This window comes from Podarcis liolepis (assembly GCF_965112155.1).
Source record: "Podarcis liolepis genome assembly, chromosome: 4".
Taxonomy (NCBI): domain Eukaryota; kingdom Metazoa; phylum Chordata; class Lepidosauria; order Squamata; family Lacertidae; genus Podarcis; species Podarcis liolepis.
This window is the reverse complement of record NC_139558.1, coordinates 83,754,843-83,777,647: the sequence shown is the minus strand read 5'-3', so window position 1 is coordinate 83,777,647 and position 22,805 is coordinate 83,754,843. Positions and strand designations below refer to the sequence as shown.

At 43.7% G+C, this 22,805-nt stretch overlaps 1 protein-coding gene across 1 annotated transcript; it reads left to right on the top strand.

Annotated features, from left to right (window-relative positions):
- Positions 1-6,870: 6,870 nt before the first annotated feature.
- Positions 6,871-21,092, top strand: FDX1 (ferredoxin 1). Its single transcript, XM_083500065.1, has 4 exons — positions 6,871-7,390; positions 15,084-15,208; positions 18,560-18,689; positions 19,748-21,092. The coding sequence occupies exons 1-4, from the start codon at positions 7,236-7,238 to the stop codon at positions 19,866-19,868; spliced, it is 531 nt and encodes a 176-aa protein (XP_083356191.1). The 5' UTR covers positions 6,871-7,235; the 3' UTR covers positions 19,869-21,092.
- Positions 21,093-22,805: the final 1,713 nt, after the last annotated feature.

The following is a 22,805-nucleotide window of genomic DNA, read 5'->3' as shown; positions in this document are numbered from 1 at the left end:
CCCCGGCCCTGCTCCCACGGTGGAGTCTACTTCTTCCCGAATCTGAGCGATTTTATCTGCAAAAAACTTTGCAAAATCATTGCAGGAGAACATGTGGCCCATACTGGGCCCCGATGTTGCAGGTGGTTCCGCTAAATTGTGAACCACCTGAAAAAGTCTCCTGCTGCTCTTTTCTGCAGATGCAATAGAGGCGGTGAAGAAATTCTTCTTCGCCGTCGCTATCGCCACTTGGTAGGCTCGACGTTGAGCTCTAACCTGTGTCCGGTCAGATTCGGAATGAGTTATCCGCCACCGGCGCTCTAGCCGTCTCAACGATTGTTTCATTGCCCTCAGATCCGTGGAAAACCACGGGGCTGTCCGGGCTCCATGCAATCGGAGAGGGCGCTTCGGAGCCAAACAGTCAATAGCCCTGGTTAACTCCACATTCCAGCGGGCCACCAGGGAATCAGCTGAAAGGCCATCAACATGGGATAAAGCATCCCCTACCACTCTCTGGAAACCATTTGGATCCATTAAGTGGCGGGGGCGGACCATCCAAATTGGTCCCACCTCCCTGCAGAGGGGATGGGTCGCAGAGAAGTCCAGTTGCACCAGGAAGTGATCTGACCATGGCACTTCTTTCGTTTCGCTTTTACTTAGTGTCAGATCACCAACATCCATAGAGGTAAACATCAGGTCCAAGGCATGTCCACGGCTATGGGTTGGGCCAGACTTATTCAGGGACAGCCCCATGGAGGCCATGCTTTCCACGAAGTCCCGAGCGGCCCCTTGTAAGGTCGTGTCGGCATGGATGTTAAAATCCCCTAGGACGACCAAGCTAGGTGTCTCCAGGAGAACATCCGCCACGACCTGAAGCAGCTCGGGCAGGGAATCCTTGGCGCAGCGGGGAGGTTGGTACACCAAAAGGAATCCTGTACTGCCCCTATTGCCCAACTTCCAGAACATGCACTCAGAAAACTGGGTCTTCCCAATAGGGCGCCTGGTGCAAACTAATGACTTCCTAAAAATCACTGCAACCCCCCCTCCCCGCCCACATGACCTGGGTTGCTGTGCGTAAGAGAAACCTGGTGGACAAGCAGCGGCAAGAACAGGCCCATCTGCTTCATCCAACCAAGTCTCTGTTACACAAGCCAGGTCAAATCCTCCATCCATGATCAAGTCATGGATGGCAGTGGTCTTCTGAATCATTGACCTGGCATTGCACAGCAGCACCTTCAGGCCATGTGGGTATCCCTTGCTGATTCTAGTATCCGTCCGGACAGGACCAGACCCGGAGGCAGGGATAGTCCTCAGACAACGACTAAACCTGCCTCCTCTGTAATGACATGGTCTGGTCTTAGCGTAACTCCTCCTCCTACCCATGTGGTAAAAAGTGTGGTAAAAATGCTGTACGTAATATATATGGTCACCTTATGCTTATTCTTGGGCCGGTCCAAGCCATGTTGGCACCCAAGCCAGACCCCAAAATGGTGCTCCCCTCCCTGCCAGGGAAGAATGGATGAAGGGAGATCTACATTGGGAATAAGGGGAGACTAAGGTTTGACATGTAGATCTGCTGCCCCAGTGGATCCTGCTGCCTGAGGTTGTTGCCTCACCTTGCTTCATGGGTGGATCAGGCCCCCCTGTGAGGAAGATCCTCTCCTGTTTGATGTGTAAATGGGACTACTGAATGGTGTTGTATCAAAGTAAAGGATTTTATTTTTACCTTACCTCTGTCCTGCAGTCTTGGCACTGCTAACTGGATGTGGGCAAACCAACTGAGGCCATATCTAGATTGCAGGAAGGTGTGGTTCTTGCAGGGGAAGCCTGTAATGTTTATAATTGGCAGTGCACATATTAGAGTATATGATGCCAGACCTAGTTGATAAGAAATATAAGCTAGCTACTGAATGGGCTTTCCTTGTGCAAACAAACTTAACATGTGGCTAACTAAACACAACATGTTTATCAATGACAGATTAAATGAAACTCTTTATTTGAATTTGTATCAAGGATTTTTAAATTGTAAATGCCCAAAGTCAACAAGAAAACCACAAAGACAAAGGACACACTCAGGTTGGCAGGTCGATCTACATACAGAGCCAAAGCAAATATACAGAAAGTTTCAATCAAACCCTCTTTTCCTCTCAGAGCTAGTTTCCATAGTGGTTTACCATCAATTTCTCTTCTCAGGGAACTCTGGGAATTGTAGCCTTGTGTAGGGAATAGGGTTCTGCTAACAGTTCTCAGCGCCACCATTAACTAATTACAGCTCCCAGGATTCACTGTTTTGCGATATAATTTTAAATGTATAATGCAGATGAGGCCTGCCTACCTCAGATGCCAGGGATTAAATCTGGAACCTTTTCCATGTGAAGCACTCACTCTGTCACTGAGCTACTCCAACTCAAAAGCTTGCACAATATTTGAGACATTTTTGTTGGTCCAAATAAATGTATTGCCTTACCTAGGCTGAAATAAGTGCTAATGTAAAAATTATCATTTGTTCTTACACACATATCCCTGCTCAGAACCTGTATGTTCCAATTAGGGCTTGACAGAGAGCAGAGCAACCACTAGTCTGGACATGGGTTTAATTTCCAAAGAAGGGTGTCAGTCAGTGCTTTCCTTCTAGAAAAAATGGTGCCGGTACTGCGTATCCTTGAGTACTGACAGAAAAAAAGCACTGGTGTCAGTCATATATATGATTTAAGCTTCTTAGCTGCGATTTCGCTACTCTTACTTCAACATGAATTCCTTCTAATTCCTGGATCCAGCAAGTGTTAAAATCTAATGAAGGGTCACATTGTTGAATTAGCCTGGCAAGGGCCATGATGACCGCTAGGTATGGGTCATTAATGTATTTTTAATCTTTGTTGGAAGCTGCCCAGAGTGGCTGGGGAAACCCACCCAGATGGGCCGGGTACAAATAAATCATCATCATCAATGCTTGTTTTCTGGGGGGACGCAGGCGTACACATACCTCTAAACATTTTGTGAATCTATGTTTGACCTCATTGAGGAGCAGTATTTCAATATCAGTAGGGAAATGAGAGTATCCCTTAACAGTTTTTTTATAGAAAAAAAAAGCACTGGCCATTATTATAAGAAGTAGGAACATAAAATAGAGGTTTTCAAACTTTTTTTATCTGGGCCACATTTTCAGAATAAAAATGTGCTTGCGCCACACTGATTTTTTTTATTGCTAAGAAACACATTGGAAAAGAAAAGAAAACGAAACTCCTAGCAGCGCTTTATTTATAACATAGAGCACAACCCCTTTATAATATGATTGTGGGACATCCAGAAAGTATAAAACAATGCAGCTACATAAGAACATGAATCATTCCCAATGGAGTGAGCCAGTGTGGTGTAGTGGTTAAGAGCGGTAGTCTCGTAATCTGGGGAACCGGGTTTGTGTCTCCGCTCCTCCACATGCAGCTGCTGGGTGACCTTGGGCCAGTCACACTTCTTTGAAGTCTCTCAGCCCCACTCACCTCACAGAGTGTTTGTTGTGGGGGAGGAAGGGAAAGGAGAATGTTAGCCGCTTTGAGACTCCTTAAAGGGAGTGAAAGGCGGGATATCAAATCCAAACTCCTCTTCTTCTTCAATATATATATTGATTGTCCTTGAATCTTCACGCCACACTTGCCATCCTCTCCTGCCACACCAGTGTGTCCTTTGAGAGTCACTGACATAAAAGCCTGCTCACTATCTGTTAGCATTTAAGTTGGTCCCTGCTGTGATTTCCTCACCTCACCAACAGACCAGCAATGGCTGCCTATGCTTCCTATGGTACTTAAAGTGTAGGTTCATGTCAATTTTATTATAATTGTTTTATGGTCATGTTATGATTTCAAAAATTATTTAAAGGCTCCTTTGCTTATGCCACTTGTTTGCTAGCCTGCTGTAAGGGGCACCTCTCTCAATGTACACCAGGCGTACCAATTTCTAATACAACAAACGGTTGAAGGATTCCTATTGTACTGTACACAAAACAGTGTGCAGCCTCCCTCACCACATATTGTCCTTTCTTGGTTTGCTCTGCCCCCTCATGGCACAGGATCTTACTACATCTTGTGCTAATATTACCTGGTAATTGTGCAATGAATGTTAAACTCAGGCCTCATTTGCGCTACATGTTTAAAGTAATGCTACACCACTTTAAATAGTCATGGCTTCCCTCAAGAATCCTGGGAACTGTAGTTTGCTAAGGGGACTGAGAGTTGTTAGGAGAACCTAACCGGAACCAGAACCTAACCGGAACCAGAACCACGACTGAGCGAGCCGGTTGCACCAGACCAAACAGCCCCATCACAGCCAGCATCCTTGGAACACGAGCCAGAACCTGGAGCCCGGACCAGGGAACACCCCAGGCCGCAACGCACACGTAGGCCGCTGGGATACCTTGAGGACTATGAATGCGACCTCCCGGGCAGGACTGGAACTTAGAGGGGAAGGGTGTTATGTACTGAGTTGAATAGGATCCAAACTGCAGCAGTCTGATTGGTCCTAGAACAATAGGATCCAAAATGCAGCAGTCTGATTGGTCCTAGAACAATAGGATTCAGAATGCAGCAGTCTGATTGGTCCTAGAACAATGCAGCAGTATGATTGGTTGGCAGGAACCACCCAATCCTGCTCCAGATAGAAGTGAATCCACAACCTGATTGGCTTACAGTAGAATTCCGGAATTAGCCAATCATGTGCAGCCCATTGTGTAAATAATGTATATAAAGCAGATACTGTGAGGGGACTTCCATTCATTCCTCCTCACCACTATGAGCTGAATAAAGAGCATGAAATCACTTTGCGACTCTGAGTATATTTCACCCCTATTCCCCACACACAACTACAGTTCTCAGAATGGTTTAACAACCACTCTTCCCAGGGAACTCTGGGAATCGTAAGTCTGTCAGGGGAATAGAGGAATCCCCTAACAATGCACAGTCCATTGCGCCATATTTATTTTTTACTGTTGAATATGAAGAAGGTGATCTAAACTATCTCTGTACTTCCCTCAGTCACGGTCATGGCTACAGTTATGGTTGTTGTTTTTTTATTTGATTGATTTGCACATCCTGTTGATTTTTTGCAGTTAATATTCCGAATATTAATAAACATGTTTTTTTAAAAAAACAGACAAACCTACAGTTCCCAGGATTCTTGAGGGGGAAGCAAAGATGGTTTAAAGTGGTGTGGCATTGCTTCAAATGTACAGAGCAGATGGAGCCAAAGAGAGCTTGGAGTTATGGTGAGTAATTAATTGAATATATGAGCTGAGCCAGAAGAATAAAAATCCATTAGGAGGCATCAGACCAGGATAGGCAACCTTTTTTCTTCTTCTGAGACCACAGATAGGCTTGGGGGTAATCTGTGGGGCCTAGATTGCTTCATTGGGCAGGGTTGGAGCCATAGGTGGGTGGGGGTCACCACAACCCAACTCTGCTACTCCATTGCTTCCATTTCCCCCTTTTTGTCACTAGGGATGGGGGGAGAAATTCAATTCAGTTCACATTTACAGGAGAACACATCTTATTTGCAGTCTCTGAGACACAGCAATCCTAGGGTAAAGTCTGTATTTGTGAAAACAGCATACAAACATGTGTTATATTAGGGGAAACTGCTTTGCAAAAATGTGTATGTTATGCAACATTGCATACAAACAAGGGTATGCTGGAAGAAATTAGTACTAAAAACAAGTTAAGAGCAAAAGAATTTAAAATGGTCTCAGGAGGTTGGCTGGAATTCTACAGAGGAGCACACACTATTCACCACACACCTGTTCCAGCAAAGAGAACGCCTGTTTGCAGGCAGGCTACATTTTGGAGTCAGTGAATGCGTGTGTGTGTGTACCAGCTAAGAAGAGGCAGAAATAAGTTGCATAATGTTTTGCTTGGCTCTTCACCAAATCCTTGCCTTCGTGCCACAGGGCTTGACACCAGTTGATTCAGTTTACCACTTGGGAAGCAGTCCAGGTGGAAGAAGAGTGGCAAGGAGGTGTTTGTTCTCTTTCAGTTACTTGGGGTAATTGGATAAAGAACTGTGAGGCTCAATGATGAAATTCAGGGTGTGCTCTGGCAGGCCTGGACTATCCAGTTACTTTACCCAGGAACCATTGTTTCAGTATTTAACAGTTAAGTACTGGAAGCTGCAAGATAGCTAAATTCCAACCATTTGCTTTGAAGTTAGGTTATCTTTAGGTGAACAGAAACAGGAGGAACTTTCAGAACATAAACTTTCAGCTTATTGCGTATTTCACTGTAATGGATGCAATATACACAACACAATTAAATAAATTACAGCAGGCTCCAGAACATAGGCCTGCCTCTGACTTCAGCGTTTTGGCACTGAATTTGCCATGCCACCACAATGAGCACTTCTCCTCATAATGCAACAAAAACTTCTGAATAACGTGCCTGGTGTTTCTGTTGCTCCAAGGATTCTTCTCACACTTCCACTCTCAGTGGCCAGCAGTGAACAGAGATTCTCAAAGCTCAAACTTATACAGTATTAAAAACACTCTCTTGCAACAATGTTGCTGCAAAATGAGACTAGTTGGCCTGGCAACTAAATCATTTGAACAGCACTTGACCTGAAGGAATGGGTGACAAAATTTGCAAAAGGAAAAGGCAGGCAGGGTGAGATTTTGGTGTGCCGGAAATTGAGACTTAACATTTACACCCAATTTCTTATTGATAAGAAATACATTGGGAAACAAAAAAAAACAAAAACAAAAACCATATAGCGGTGCTTAAGTTATAACACAGAACACAACTACATATGGTCATGGGGGCAGCCAGAAGGCATAAAACATGCAGAACGGCCTTCAAGTGTCGGGTTTCAATCTTGCAAGCAAACTTGCAAGGCTTAGTATTTTTTTCGCGCTCCCCTGACACGAGCAGCAGGACGGCCTTGGCGGAGGCGGAGAATTGGGAAAGAAAGAGCCGCCCTTCAAAACCAAACTCTGTGAAGCTGAAGGCGCCTTTTGCGCAACTTGGGAGCGCTCCGCCTACGCTAAGGAAAGCGCCCGCCTTGCGGGGCGTCGTTCTAAGCCAGCAGCCGAGCGGCGCATACTAAACGCTTACGAGAATAGCCGCAGCTGGTGCCGGTTGCGTAAGGGGGAGGGCCCGGCCTTCGGACTTTAGTCGTCCTGAGGGAAAAGTGAAAGGAAGCCGCAGCTCCAGCCTCTTCCGCTGCTGCCGAGACTGACGGAGAGTCCCTTCCTCGATTGCCGCCGCTGCCGCCGCTGCGTGATGGCTGCTACCAGGACCACCGCTCTCCTCCGGGCTGCGGCCTCCTCCGGCTGCCGGCTTCTCTCGGCCTCCCGCGGGGTCAGAGGCGGCTGGGCTGCCGCTGCCAGCCTGGGCCCGTCGCGGCTGTTCCACGCCTCGGCCCGGGCGCCGCTCAGGTAAGCGGGAAGCCTGTGCTTGGCCGCCTTTCGCGGCGCGTTTCCTCGCGGCCTCTCTTCTGCTGCTCTTCCCCCCCCTCACGGAGTTTCTGAGAGGGTCGCTGGGCTTCAGCCTCTCGGTTCAAGAGCGGAGGGGAGGCTGCCTCTCGTGAGGGGGGCCTGGGAGTGGGGACTCTCACACACACAGAGCCCCCTCTCTCTGTCTCTATAGGACAGCCTTTCTGAGCCTGTGGGTCTCCAGATGTTGTTGGACTACAACTCCCATCACCCCTAGCTAGCAAGGCCAGAGCTCAGGGATGATGGGAGTATAGGCCACCATAAAACATCCATATCCCATATAACTGTTGACTATAATATCACTATACAGTCATACCTCATGTTATGGTTGCTTCAGGTTGTGTCCGGCGGCGACCCGAAAGTAATGGAACGGGTTACTTCCGGGTTTTGCCACAGACACATAAAATGATGTCACATGCATGCGCAGCAAAGGCGAATTGCGACCCACGCACGCGCAGATGCTGGTTGCGTTCTGTTCAGGTTGCAAACGGGCCTCCGGAACGGATCCCGTTTGCAACCAGAGGTACTACTGTATAAAGTTGGAAGGAATCCTGAGGATCATTTATTCTAGGCCAACACCCCGCAATGCAGAAACAGGCAGCTGTCCCCATTGAACCTGAAACCTTGGCATTATCAGCTGAGCTTTTCCAAGCGCAAAGTCATGCACACTCTCTGTCTCTCATGCTCTCTCATCCCCCCCATTCTTAACACACACACTCTGCTTCTCTCACACAATGTCAATTTAATAATAATAATTTTATTATTTGTACTCTGACCATTTGTCTGGGTTGCCCCAGCCACTCTGGGGGGCTCCCAACAGAATATTTAAAGGTAAAGGGACCCCTGACCATTAGGTCCAGTCATGACCGACTCTGGGGTTGCGGCGCTCATCTCGCTTTATTGGCTGAGGGAGCCGGCGTACAGCTTCCAGGTCATGTGGCCAGCATGACTAAGCCGCTTCTCGCGAGCCAGAGCAGTGCATGAAAACGCCATTTACCTTCCCACCGGAGCGGTACCTATCTACTTGCACTTTGACATGCTTTTGAACTGCTAGGTTGGCAGGAGCAGGGACCGAGCAACGGGAGCTCACCCCGTCGCGGGGATTCAAACCACCAACCTTCTGATTAGCAAGTCCTAGGCTCTGTGGTTTAACCCACAGTGCCACCCACGTCCCTTCTATTACAGGTACAAACACTCAAATCTGGATGACTGTTTGGACAGGGTACATAGTCAGTGAGATCAAATCACTGTGTATGGGATTTCTTCAATAAGCACACAGTTGTGACGTCTAAGGCAACTTTAGCAAATTATATAGGCTTATATAGAGTCGATCCCTTGCCTTAGCTTTACACAAGCATAGAAATTAAGTCAATTTCTCAGAGGAATAGCATGCTTGCATTGTGAACTGGATGCCTGATTCAGCAAGAAGTTCAGGGTCTCTGCTTCCTATCAAACCATCTCAAGGCTGAGCTTTTCCTGCACAAACATCCTTGACGCATTCTTGATATACGTAAGCAAGTATCTTGCTTTCACACACTCTTTTACAGTTTTTACATCTCTTCACATGTAGGCTATCTCTCACTGCCCTCCAAGCCTAGACTGGTACATACAGTGCAGTCTAGAGGACACATTTGGGAGAGGCAAATCCCTTCTTTAACCACCATTTGGTGATGGAAGATAGGCTGGCATAATCTTCTACAAGAAATCTGACTATAATCAACCCCTTGTGTAATATATTTACAGTTGACCAAGACGCTTGTCTGAACTTAAGATTCTATGCAGGACAAGGACAGTTGCACACTGTACCTGGGATGGTGTGGGCTTAAGGTAAATGGTATGTCATAGTGCTGCTTCTCCAGGCATGTTAAAATTTTTGCATGTCCTTTTGAAGGGTGGTCTTCACTCCTGCTTTGCTGCCTGCTTCCTTTCCAAACCATATTACAATTTTGGCACAGTGAGCAGGGTTACAGAAGAAGATGCTTTTGAAAGAGAAACTCCAGAGATGGTCAAAGGTGAGGCTAGAAAGAGATTCTCCAACATGATAGGCTTGTGAGCTATGACAGTGCCCTATCACATGTCCCTTGTCATGTTATGCTACTGCTTGCTCCTAAGGTCTTGTAGGTTAGAGACAAAAGTGCAAGAGATGCTGTTGTGTATGTACAGTACAATGTGGGCTGTAGTGTGTACTAGAGTAGTATTTCCCCATAACATGGATTTGACTTGTGGCACCACAGTTTTGCTTTTATACATCTTTGAATTGCAGAAGCGGCTTAGTCATGCTGGCCACATGACTTGGAAGCTGTACGCCGGCTCCCTCGGCCAATAAAGCGAGTTGAGCGCCACAACCCCAGAGTTGGCCACGACTGGACCTAATGGTCAGGGGTCCCTTTACCTTTACAATCACATATTATGTGTGTGGGGGGGGGTTGATTCCAAAGGTTCTGTGTATACGCAAAAAAAATATATACTCAGACCCTTGAAACCACCCCCGTTTGAGCATCTCTGGGCTTCCAGAGCCAAATGCTGTCACAGTATCTCATGGAGCTGTCCAAGTTCCTGCTTGATCTCATGGAAGCATCCCATGGAACCATATTTGTTACCTGAGGCACAAGTAGCCTCAGTGGCTAGGAGTTCTTTTTGTCAGTTTTGACTGGTATGCTAGCTGTTGCAAAACAGAGACAGTCACCACTATGGTCCATGCATTGGTAACTGCAAGACTGGATTACTGCAATGCATTCTATGTGAGGCTGCCCCTGGATTTGATCCAGTAGCTTTAGCTAGTGCAAAATGTTGCAACTAGACTGGCGGTGGGAACAAACTACAGTATCCTCAGCACATGACACTAGTGTTAAAAGACCTGCACTGGCTTCCCATCTGCTACTGGGCCAGGTTCCGATTTCTTGTGCTAATGTATAAAGCCCTGAGCAACATAGACCCAGGATACCTTAAGGACTACCTAATCCTATGTGTCCCAGGTTGATTACTGAGATCATATATGGGAGCACAAAAGCACAACTCAGGTCAATGAGGACTCGTGCCTTCAGTGTAGTGGACTTAACACTATGGACTCACTCCCATTAGAAGTCAGGCAGGCACTGTCCCTGCCAAGTATAGACATCAGGAGAAAATGATTTTATTTGGGGGGGGGGGGCTTTGTACTTTGATTTATGTGCTGATGTTTTATTCTTCAGTGTTTTCATTTATGTTTTAAATTTTGCATATTTTTTATTTTTGATAAGCTACTTTGAGACCCAGATGAGGTGAAAAGCAGGGTATACTTTTTAAAAATGAATAAATGTTCAGATAGACAACTGTTATAGGAATATGCTATGTCTACTTCTTTTAGGGAGTACGGAGGGGGACAATGCATGAATTTCAAGTCAGCTCTGATCTTGCTGTAGATAGAATTCCACATACGAAGCAAAAAGACCTTGGTGTGTTTGTGTGTAGAAATTCATCATCTTTAAACACTGTTGTTTTAAGCTTTGTAAAAATTGTGACGTTAACTAACCATAAAATTAGCACATACTTGACTGAATTTTGCAGATAAACAAGGTCACTCTTTCATTCTTGATTATGTCTCATGCCATGCATCCTTGTTCCTGAGAACAGCTTGTGACTGTCTTCTGAAGTGGGGAGAGGGAATGGGGATATTTGACAAGAATTGAAAATGGCATCATAATATTGAATGTGGCATCATAATAAATCATGCCACACAATGCTGAATAATTTTATAGGGGATACCACCATGCTTAATTTAAAATAACCTTTTGTCCTTTTAGTACAAAATAGAATTTTGTACCTGACCTATTTGGTGATAGTAGGTCAGGTCAGAAATCTTAAGTAAAATTAAGAGGCTAGTCACTTGAACTCTAAAAGCAAAATTATCTTTATAATTTTACCGAGCTTACACCATCCTTGTTAGGATGTTTGGAGGAGTTCATTTCCTTATGTTTTTCTTTTGTCTTGTTTTACTAAAGTGTTTTTGTGCTAATGCAAACTTTGAGGTTCCCCCAAGGTTCTGGATGGTGCTCTTTCAGCAATAGGAGGATCAGCATTCCAAAAAAAAGGGTTTACTGCTTTATGGGATCAGTCCTTGAATTTGCTTGCCTTAGTCATCCCTCCCCATTCCTTTTCTCTCTCATATTGTGTCTTCGATATTATTTCCTTGCACACAGGTGCTTTGATTCTCCCTCTATGTGAGACAGCAAACAAGCATACAAACATTTAAATCTTTGGAGTGTGGAAAGATGTTCACTTTGATGCACAACCTTGTATCACTTCTAAGAATTCACATGAGGGAAACTACAGTATATACATTTTTGGAGTGAGGAAAAAGCTTTAGTCTAGGGATAAACAGTGTTAAAGACCATACAGGAGAGAAGCCATATGCATGCTTGGATTGTGGCAATGAGCTTCTATGATAAATCAGTCCTTAAAGAAATCAGAGAACTCTCTCAACAGGTAAACCCCAAATGATTGGAACATGGAAAGCTCAATTTCCCCCAAAGGAAGAAAGCTCTATACCTACTGAAAAACACAATCTTTTCTGTGAAATCCTGATCCACATTGAATAATCCATAGAGAAAAGAATCCTGTGAATTACAGAAATACCGGTACTTGACCTGTGAGGGAAAGCTTCAGGCAATGCACAGAACTAAATCTCCCTGTTAAGCAACTCACAATAATCAGAGCTGAGCTCTTTCTGACCTATCACCTATTCCTAGCCAACAGAAAACATACACATAGCAAAAACTGCGAAACTGTGACAAAAGAAAAGTGTGGTTGCTTGTGACAAATAAGACTCCTTCCAGCAGCCAAACAAGTCCCCATAACAAAGGAGTAGATCTCATGCTACAGAGGCTGAAAGCATTGCAAGCAAGTGATCTGATAGAAACTGTTTCTTGTAAGTGTTTGAACTAAGTTCTAAGTTCTGAAGACCTTTTCTGCATGCCACCTGAGAAGGAGGTCTGGAGGGTGGTGACAAGAGAGCAGACCTTTTATATAATAGCTCACCATCCATCAAATGCTCTCCTTAGGGAGGGCTACATGGCACCAACATCATCTCAACCTATTTTTTATTAATATTTTTCTGTGGTATCTTTATTCTGTTATATTGCTAGGCATTCTTCTCACTTTTCTAACTGGGAAGAAGCTCTAGGTCAATGCTAGAAACTGAGATATGAAAGCTAGTAGCTAAATGGCAGCTTAAACCTAGGTTATGAGCGCTGCAACAGAATGTCTAGGTGTGCTTTTTTATAACAATACAAAGCTGAAAATGAATTAACGGCAGCTAAAATCTTATATTCATTTTTCACATGGTCTAGTCCACATTTGAAGACTGCAAAGCCATACTTCCCCTACCCACCCCCTAATAGTCTTATGAGGGTCCCTTCTCCAGTCCTCAGAGAATGGCTAGAAGTGGGGAGGCAGGAAAAGGTCCTTTCGTTCCAGCAGCAGCAGTTTTAATCTGAAATCTTAGGCACAGTACTTCTCCCAGAGCTCAGAAACTGCTTGTATTAATGAAACTCCCTGTCACAAAATGCGCCTAGAACTATGGGAGTTTCGAACGCTGCTCCAGGTGTGCTGTGCTCTCAGTTTTGTGCTGATTTGCTTCTCTAAGATTTCTTTTCCTTTTCCACTCTGTTTTAAAAGCAAGTTGTGATATTATGATGGCACTGTTTTGATTGCATTTTATTGTTTGATTATAATGTTTGTTATATTTTTAATCTCTAAAACCAGCTAGAGAACTTTGGTTATAATTCAGTTTATCAACCGTATACCAAAGATAAAAAGCTACAAAGCACAGTTTCACTTACATCCATGGTGTTAACTACTGTAAATTTAATGGCTTCCAATCAAACAACAGTTCTGGAAACCAACTTTTAAACCACTTTTGTATTATTTTTTGTTTGGAAGCTCTTAACATAGCTTCTTTGTTTGGACATCACCAGGAAGCAGTGGGTATCTTTGAAGGTGACCCGGAAACTACAACTAATCCAGAATGCTGCAGCTAGACTGGTGACTGGGAGCGGCCGCTGAGACCACATAACACTGGTCTTGAAAGACCTACATTGGCTCCCAGTACATTTCCAAGCGCTATTTGAAGTGTTGGTGCTGACCTTTAAAGCCCTAAACAGCCTTGGTCCAGTATACCTGAAGGGGCGTCTCCACCCCCATTGTTCTGCCCCGACACTGAGGTCCAGTGCCGAGGGCCATCTGGCGGTTCCCTCGCTGTGAGAAGCCAAGTTACAGGGAACCAGGCAGAGGGCCTTCTCAGTAGTGGCACCCGCCCTGTGGAACACCCTCCCTCCAGATGTCAGAGAGAAAAACTACCAGACTTTTAGAAGACATCTGAAGGCAGCCCTGTTTAGGGAAGCTTTTAATGTTTAACAGACTATTGGATTTTAATATTTTGTTGGAAGCCGCCCAGAGTGGCTGGGGAAACCCAGCCAGATGGGTGGTGTGTGTGTGTGTGTGTGTGTGTGTGTGTGTGTGTGTGAATGTGAATGTGAATGAATAAATAAATAAATAAATAAATATAATTATTTCTGCAGCTTTCTTGCTAATTTTGCTGCTCATGTACAGTGGCAGTATGCAGGTAGCTGGAGCTCATCTATACCTTGGCTTATTAAGCAGAGAACATGCTCCACTTTCAAGGGATCACAATAAGAGGTTGCATTCAATAATTCTGATAGCAATGACTACTAAAGAAACTGAGCAATTACAATAAAAGTCTCAACTTGAGAGAACTAAAAATGTTTTTGGATATGTTTAAGTACACTAAATATATTTATAGCTACATTAAAGGATTGCAGTAAAAGATCTATATTTATCAAAAGTGTTCTAATCTTCAACCAATTTTCTCCTCAAAGTAGTCCACAAATATTCACAGTTTCTTGTTGGTTTGCTTAACTAATATCCTTGAGGAAACCGGTGCGGCTGCATTTACAGATAAGATGAGAGTTAAGAAGGGGATGTATAGAAGTGGAAGAAAGAGGAAATCACAAGGGAGGAGTATACCTGAGTAGGCAACAGTTGCAAGGTGAAGGTGAGACTGGCTAAAGCTCAACATCAGCTCATGCTTGCAAGAGGGGTTAAAAATAATTTTAGAAGGTTTCTTTGGCTATGTCCGAAGTAAGAGGAAGAACAAGAAAGTGCTAGGTCCTCTGCATTGAGAAGACGTAGAAATGCTCTTGGGTGACAGAGAGAAGGCAGAACTACTCAACACCTGCTTTGCCTCTGTCTTCACACAAAAGGAAAACAATGCTCAACCTGGTGATTAGAGAATAAATGATGTAAGGAGGGAGCTGCAGCCAGTGGCTTCAAGTTACAAGAAAGGAGATTCCGACTAAACATCAGGAAAAACTTTCTGATATCAAGAGTTGTTTGGCAGAGGAACAATTTCCCTTGGGAGGTTGTGGACTCTTCTTCCTTGGAGGTTTTTAAGCAGAGGTTAGGTGACCATCTGTCATGGATGCTTTAGCTGAGATTCCTGCATTGCAGGGGCTTGTTCTTGATTATCCTTGGGGTCTCTTCCAACTCTACAATTCTATGATTCTGTGATCCTTTTGAATCCTTCACACTACTATAGGTAAAGGCTGCTAAAGATCGTTGTTGTTGTTGTTTTTTCCAGCTCAGAAGATAAAGTTACTGTGCACTTTATAAATCGTGATGGCGATAAGCTAACAGCCCAAGGGAAGGTTGGAGACACTCTTCTAGATGTTGTGATTGATAACAACCTAGATATAGATGGATTTGGTAAGTACTTCCCTGTAACTAGAGAATACGAGTTCATAGGGAAAGGAAATATTGGTTTACTTTGTTTGACTAGTTGGATCTAGTCTTGGATGCTTTCTTCTAGGTCCTACTGATTTGAATGGGAGAGATGAGTTTTTACTAGAGAGCTCCAAAGCCAGTGAATTTTAACCAAAATAGTGCATTCTGAAACAGGCATGAGTTTCATTTGACATTGTTCTCTGAGTAAATGGTAGCTTTCCCTGAAGAAATTGTCTTTTCCCAAAAATTCAGTTGGTTTAATTTTATTCTACAGTACAGTGCATTTTGCAAGATATTTCCAAATTTAATGGGTTGCCTCATGACTATAAGGTAACTGTATTTCATTATTCAGGATATGTTTCCAATTGCTCTGGTTGAAATAATGCAAGTTAAATGTGCATAAGATCCATAGCTATCAACTTTTCCCTTTTCTTGCGAGGAATCCTATTCAGAATAAGGGAATTTCCCTTAAAAAAGGGAAACGTTGACAGCTATGGTAAGATACACCCATACTATACTGTTTGACATGCCAATATATGACATTTTCAGTTATCTAACTAACAAGGAGAAACAAGCAAAACAACTAATATCTAGAAAGTTTGGAAAAAGTTAGTTTTCCTGTTGGAAATTATCACTGACTATTGTAAATGGTTACCAGTTAGTGTTTAAATGCCTACAAATGATTTTTCTGATTTTTTTTATATTTTTGAAAATTGTGTCTTTAATTTTGTCACTAGGGGGCATTGCAGATTTAGATAGCTTACTGCTCCTGAAAGACTTATACATATTTGCCTGCTTCATGCAGATCTGCCCTCCTTTAGCACAATGCTCTGTTGCTCTTAAGATGGTGTTTACAACCACATTTTTATATTTAATTATTTTGGCTTTATTTCTGTTGCCAATTATTACCTGGCGCATATTTCACAGAAACTATCCTAATATTTGTTTATAATACTTGTTGCTGTTCATGTTTCCTAAAATATCTTTAACAAGGAGAAAGAAATTCAGGATTCTGCAACCCCTCTATGGTTGATGAACTATTTTTATGTTAGAAGTTTAAGGCAGTGTTTCCCAACCTTTTTTGGGCAAAGGCACACTTGTTTCATGAAAAAAATCTCGAGGCACACCACCATTACAGCCCCGTGACGTCAGCGCGCAGCGTCACGCTGGGAGGGACATGAATTGCTAGCAAATTACATAATCACCTCCTTGAGGGCTGGCTCATCTTCTCCGAAGGCAGAACCCCATTAATTAACAGCACAGACTCACACCATAGCCAAGACGAGGGGGGAAAACCTCAGTCATGCACAGTCATGCACATGTGGGGGCTAAATGAGGACGAAGACCGGGCAGAGAGCAGGCTTCAAATCACCCCACCTGGCCAGGACAATCCCTGGGTGCTCCCTTGGGCCACTCGCCTGACCCACCTCGCAGGGCTGTTGTTGCGAGGATAACACGGGGAGAACCACGCGCGCCCCCGGGAGCTCCTTGGAGGAGAAAGCGGGCGATGAATGCAATGCACAAAATATATGAGAGGTGACCAGGTTTTGCAGGTGAGGGGCCCCCGCCAGCCTCCGCTTCCAACACCCGGTGCAACGACGCCGAAGTTTCCCCCCGGGCTCGGCTCGGGGAGCAGCGCTGCTCCCCCCCCGGCTCCCCTTCGCCCTCCCGGCTCTCTCTGCCGCCCACTGGGGACCCCCCTCACCTGCCAAGTCCGGAGCGCCGGTGGAAGTTGCATGCATGCATGCAGGGCGCCGCGTTGCCATTGCATTGCACTGCACTCCATGCAACGCCTGCACGCATGCATTGCCTTGCACGCCCGCCAAGGGGTCTCCCCGCGGTCCGATGCGTCCCCTCCGGCGCGGATGCAGCATTGCAAAAATAAAAAAACCCCGACGCAGCCCTACCTGGGGGGCAGCCTCCGCCGCTCCGCCTCCGCGGGGATCCCCGGGCTCCATCCTGCCGCCCGATCTCCGCGGGGGCGCAGGCAGGCTACGCGGGGTCTGCGCGGAAGAGCCCCTGCCCGCCCGGCCGCCGCCGCTGCGCTCATTCCATGGCCGGGAGAAGAGCGCTTCAAACAAAACGCCCGGCCCGCCAGGCCACGCTGGGAAACGTAGTTCGCGCACCCCGCGCGGGCGCGGAGCCCAAGGGCGAGGGGACTACGGATCCCGGCAGCCCCCGCGCCGGGGACGGAGGGGGAGAGGCCGGGTGCAGGGATGGAGGGACGGGTGGGCGAGCGAGTGAGTGAGTGGCAGCCGCCAAGCCTTGGCCGAGAGCCAGGAAGGGCCTCCCCGGAGGAGGAGGAGAGAGGCGCAGAGCGGGAGGGAGGGAGGGAACCCCAGGGGTCATCTAGTGACGGCACCCCAATCGAAAATTTGACTTTAAAAAAAAATCGAATTTTTTAATTTTTCCCACGGCACACCAGGCAACATCTCGCGGCACACTAGTGTGCCGTGGAACAGTGGTTGGGAAACACTGGTTTAAGGAACACCTTATGTTCATTTTAAACAAAACCATTCCTTCTAATTGCAAACTCAGCTGGTAATATAATTGTAGCCAAAACAGGACCACTATGAAACACCCCACACAAACACACACACCCCACAATGAGAACAGAGTGGTCAGTGGCTAACAGAATGCAAATTGTCTTGGGTGGGACAAGAGGGAGGGAGGCACTCCAAGCTGTAACATTTTGCATTCGGTCCCACTATTGCCCTCAAATTGAATAATAAATATATACCCAGTTTCTTTAAGATATGATGATATGATACCAAAGGGCAGGGGGAAATACAGCAGTGAAGACTGCAAAGGAAATAGGCCTGCCTTACATTCTGTCTTTGCTTCTGAAAGTTGGCCAAAAGTTCTCCAATTCCTTTCATCTTAGCTTCAGTATTATCTTATGTACAGTTCGTTAAGTCTGCTGAAACTAGTATAAGAACTAGTTTTCAGTGTTTTCATATTTTCCTAAAATTTTATATGTAATGAATGCTGTTTAACTGTCCAGTCTTAATTTTTTTTTTACAAACATTCCTATAAAAATAAAGTTAAGTTTAGGATTCAACATTTAAACAACACCTGGCGTGATAAAATATTGCTACTGAGATACTTTTAGATAATGGGGAAAGTTTTGAGATAATTTAACATGGCATACGTGTTTAGTGTTTGTTAAATATTAGTAAAATTGGCTAAATCAATTTAAATCATTTTTTAAAACTTCCAGAACATTTTCCAGTTTAAGTGTTCTGGGAAAGTTATCTTACCGACAGTAGAATTTAATGCAGAAGTCTTAATTGTTTGCCTACTAGTCTGCCTAATTGTTATGTTTGTCTTTAGGTGCATGTGAAGGAACACTTGCCTGCTCCACTTGCCACTTAATCTTTGAAGACAATATATTTAAAAACCTAGATGCAATCACTGATGAGGAAATGGATATGCTGGACCTTGCTTATGGATTGACAGACAGGTAAGGTGAAACCAGCTTAAAATCTACCAAATGATCTTATAATATCACTCCAGAACTGACATACCGAGTAGGTCATACTAAGTAAATGAACCCTGCAAACAGTGGCTTATCATAACTTCTATTTATTGGAAACAAGACAATTTCAAACTATGGATTATGAAGCTGGCTTGTTTCAACAAACCTTAGTTGATACATTTTAGGACTAAACAGTAGTTAATAAAAAATGGAAGCAAAACTTTCTGATGTACTCACTGCCGTGCCAGGGAAGGAAAGAAATGCATGGCTAGAAAGCTTCCTATGACACATTCCCTTTGTGATGGTTAATCATGATACCCCAAAGTAAAAGCAGCCATGCATCCTCTGGGTTACTCTTTACTTTATCAATCTATGATGCAGGCTCCTGCCTGTAAGATCGGCTCTGGCTCTAAAGCTTCTTTGACTTCTTCTAAAATTTGGAATCAACTATTCAAAACAATGAAAGAGCCCAAAGCAAATCCATACTCTTGAGTTTTCTTTACATTTTTGAATGCAGGTTTTCACTATCAGCAAAAACATTTTCCCTGTCAGTTTCTCTTAGTGTGACTTGACAAGCAGACATTTTTGGCAGATAGTCTTCTCCTGTGGTGTTCCATACCTATTAATTTGGTAAACAAACAAACCCAGAAGCTCAGTAACTGATGCAGTCTTAGACGAACAGTTTGGGAATGGAAATGTTCCCTCAGCCTTAGGTGTAAAATGTTAGTAATGGTGGCCTACCGTACAGGGTTGTTATAAGAATTACAACAAGCAAATGTATGTGAATTTAAGCCTTTTCTTCCTTGATTCCTGTCCTTGTACATATCATATTTAATGGGTTTTATCCAGTGCTAATCCTACTTGGAGGAGACCCATTGAAAACAATGGACATAATTAATTTGGGTCCATCAATTTCAACAGGAGTACTCAGAGTAAAACTTCGTTGGATACAACCCATTGAATTTACCTCCTCCCCTCCCCCAAATATTGCCACATCCATGCATTTATACAAGTTTATGTAAATGCTCTTTTCTCCTCTGTAGATCTCGACTGGGTTGTCAGATTTGCTTGAAGAAGTCTATGAACAATATGACTGTTCGAGTGCCTGATGCTGTGGCTGATGCCCGCCAGTCCATGGATATGAGCAATAACTCTTTAAAATAAGGCCTTCAGGGTATTTTTTGGGACATAAAATATTTTTATAACTTATTTCTAAATGTTTTAATGGAATGAGAAAATACACACAAATATGCATTTTTTGATTATAAAGATTAGATTGTAAAGATTAACTTTATCTGTTAGCCTTAGAGTTTTTGAATCTAAAATTAGAGACCGCTTAGAAAGACAATGTTAGACACACAGGCTACAGTCCAATACTCACTAATCTAGGAGCAAGTTCCATTTAATTCAGTGTGACCTCTACACAGTGTAACTGCTACACAAACATGCAGAGGATTTCACCAACTGTGCCGTATTGTTCCTAGAGGAATGCTTCCTTTTTATTAGCATTTACTGCTAATAATTCTCTCTTCTTTGTGGGGGAGAATTCCATAAATGGGTGTCGCTAATGAGAAGTCCCTCATCCCCAGTTGTCTTCTGACTGCAGGATCACCCAAATGAGGGCTTTGGCATACAGGCAGGCATTCCTTCCGGATTTCTGGCCCCGTAATCTGTTTATGATTTCTTCTAGAATAGCATATTACATGAAATAACACATCTTATGAGAACACATTTACCAAGGTAATTTCCAGTATGCACCAGGGCATAAAAGAACGAATCAAGAAATGAAATAAGCCAAGGGAGATGATAATAATTACTGTCTTCCTCCACTGGTCCATGAGGACTGTACAGTTGCATAATGAAAAAGAGCCACATTTATCCTGCACTGCCTCTTTTGTCCCTTTTTAAGACATCTTGTACTCCAGTGGCACAGAATAAATGCATAAACAATACAACTTAAAATGCTCTAGAGTTGGTGTTTTTGTTGCAGAGAAGATTTTCATGCACACGTTGGTTTTTCCAACATGAGCCACAATGGTTTACACAGAAACATTATACTCTGCATTCTGTAGGATGAAATCGTTTATCCTAAATCAACTTGCCACAGTATCAAATAAATGTGATTGTGAAGTGGCAAACACAGTAAGCTTTAGGTTGGTAAAGAGCATTTCTGTGGTGGCATTTCAATGCAAAGTTTACCTGTGCTTCCTTTGAAAAGAAAATGTTTCTTGAATTAATCCTAGGTAGCTAGGCAGAAAGAGACCAATGTTTCTTTCCAGTCCTGTAATTCTCCTGTAAATGTTGTTGATGGACTACTCGGAGATGTATGTATTTCTCAGTTTTAATAATCTGAAAATAAAAATTCTTTTTCTATTATTGCTTTTGTAATTAGGAAGTGTCTTTCATTTTTAGGTTTAATTAGCAAATGTGTTAAGCAGTGAAAGCGGAGCCAAATTTCTTGGAGAATAACAATGCAGTCCTATACATCTCTACTGAGAAGTAAGCCCCAGTTGGAAATTCACAGTTGCACATAATTTTGGCCTGAAATTCCAATTTCAAAATTAATTTGATCCTCAGAGCCTGAAGCATATTAATATACACTTGCTTTATTTGTTACCTAAATCCTACACACTTCTGGTGTATTTTGCCTGTGATAACATAGTCTCGTTTAATGTTGTCTGGGCGTAGGAGTTGCTAAGCCCACATCTAAAGCTATGTAAGCCTAATGGAGGGACAACTCCATCCCTTACTTATGGCAAACTCTTGACCATGTGGGTTCTGTCCTAAGAGAAATTTAAGCATGTCTAAAATAGTATGTGCACTGTTACTATATTACAAGGCTGGAAAAGCATTTGATTTCCACAGTACCACTACATGCTTGAATATCTGTATTCTTCCCCATCCACCCCGAAACAGGTGATATTGTCTATTTGAAGTGGGATGTCTGCAGGCCTAAATGGGCAGGGAGCTGGTCTCTGCCTCTATTATTACAGGAACATAGTGGTGGGTTTGAATGCTACCCATCAACCTGTCTTGGGCAGGGTGTTTACACATGCAACTCTTGTGCTGTTGGGGAGTTAGTTCTGAGTCCATAGGGTTGCTTTGTTGGAATAGAATGAACGGTTTGCTAACATATGAAAGTCGGACTCCATTCAGCATTCGATAGCCTGATTCACACATAAACCATGGTTTATTGGATCGTCCAAACCTGACCTAGCAGCTTAACGACAAACAAACCATGCTCATAAGTTATACAGTCTCCGGCTAAATGTGGCTTGCATTTCTGTGTATCATATTTCTAAAATGATTACTAATGGACACAAAGTAGTCCCTTGAACTTGAAAATTGATTGATGGCACTAAGGTATTTCCAAAAATAGTGCTTTTATCTGTAATGTTTTGTTTGCTGCAGTTGCTGGGCTTAAATGTCAGCTTTGATGGAAAGGACAAGGAAACAAGAATTTCGCAGCGTTCTTCAAAGTTGCTTCACAAAATAGCCAGCTGTTCTTTCTATCAGGTCAGGGTAAAGGACAATTCTGTTAGCACTGTTCCTTCTGTGTTCTCATCTCGGTTACATTGTACAACTCCCTTTCCTAAGAAAAAAGCCCATCTTTTTGCTGTGTTTGAATGAATTGACTGAGAAACGCCATCACTGAGCGCTATTCATAAATCACTTGTGTGTTCTGTTTGCCCTTTCTGCCTTTGCAAAAATAGTTGTGAAGCCTTTGCAAAAAGGATTTGAGAGTATCCTTGTGTGTAATGCATGGAAGCTCAATACATCTGGCTTTAATAGAGTAGTCAGAAATGCATTCCTGGACTCTTGGCTAGGCTTTGTGTTTCTTTTATCAGCTATTGGTTTCAAGTGGAGGAAGAATTCGCTAATAGTTTCAAGAGTCCAGATTACAGTTTAGAAGATTTGCCATCATTGATATTTTTACAGTATAAGTTGGGAGGTCAGAAATGGGTTGGGCAAGGGGGTACAACTAACTCCTGGTTGCTCCATATACTGTGGCTGTAGTATGGAACCTGAATAGCTACATCATCCATCAAATTTTCTACGCTTTAGCTGTTGCCAAAGACTGAGCTGAGATTTGTTGGCCTT

Excerpts from the sequence above, each read along its gene's own strand:
- FDX1 (XM_083500065.1), top strand. The coding sequence starts at position 7,236 with ATGGCTGCTACCAGGACCACCGCTCTCCTCCGGGCTGCGGCCTCCTCC. Across the intron at positions 15,209-18,559 it reads CCTAGATATAGATGGATTTG|GTGCATGTGAAGGAACACTT; the intron begins GTAAGTACTTCC and ends GTTTGTCTTTAG. Across the intron at positions 18,690-19,747 it reads GCTTATGGATTGACAGACAG|ATCTCGACTGGGTTGTCAGA; the intron begins GTAAGGTGAAAC and ends TCTCCTCTGTAG.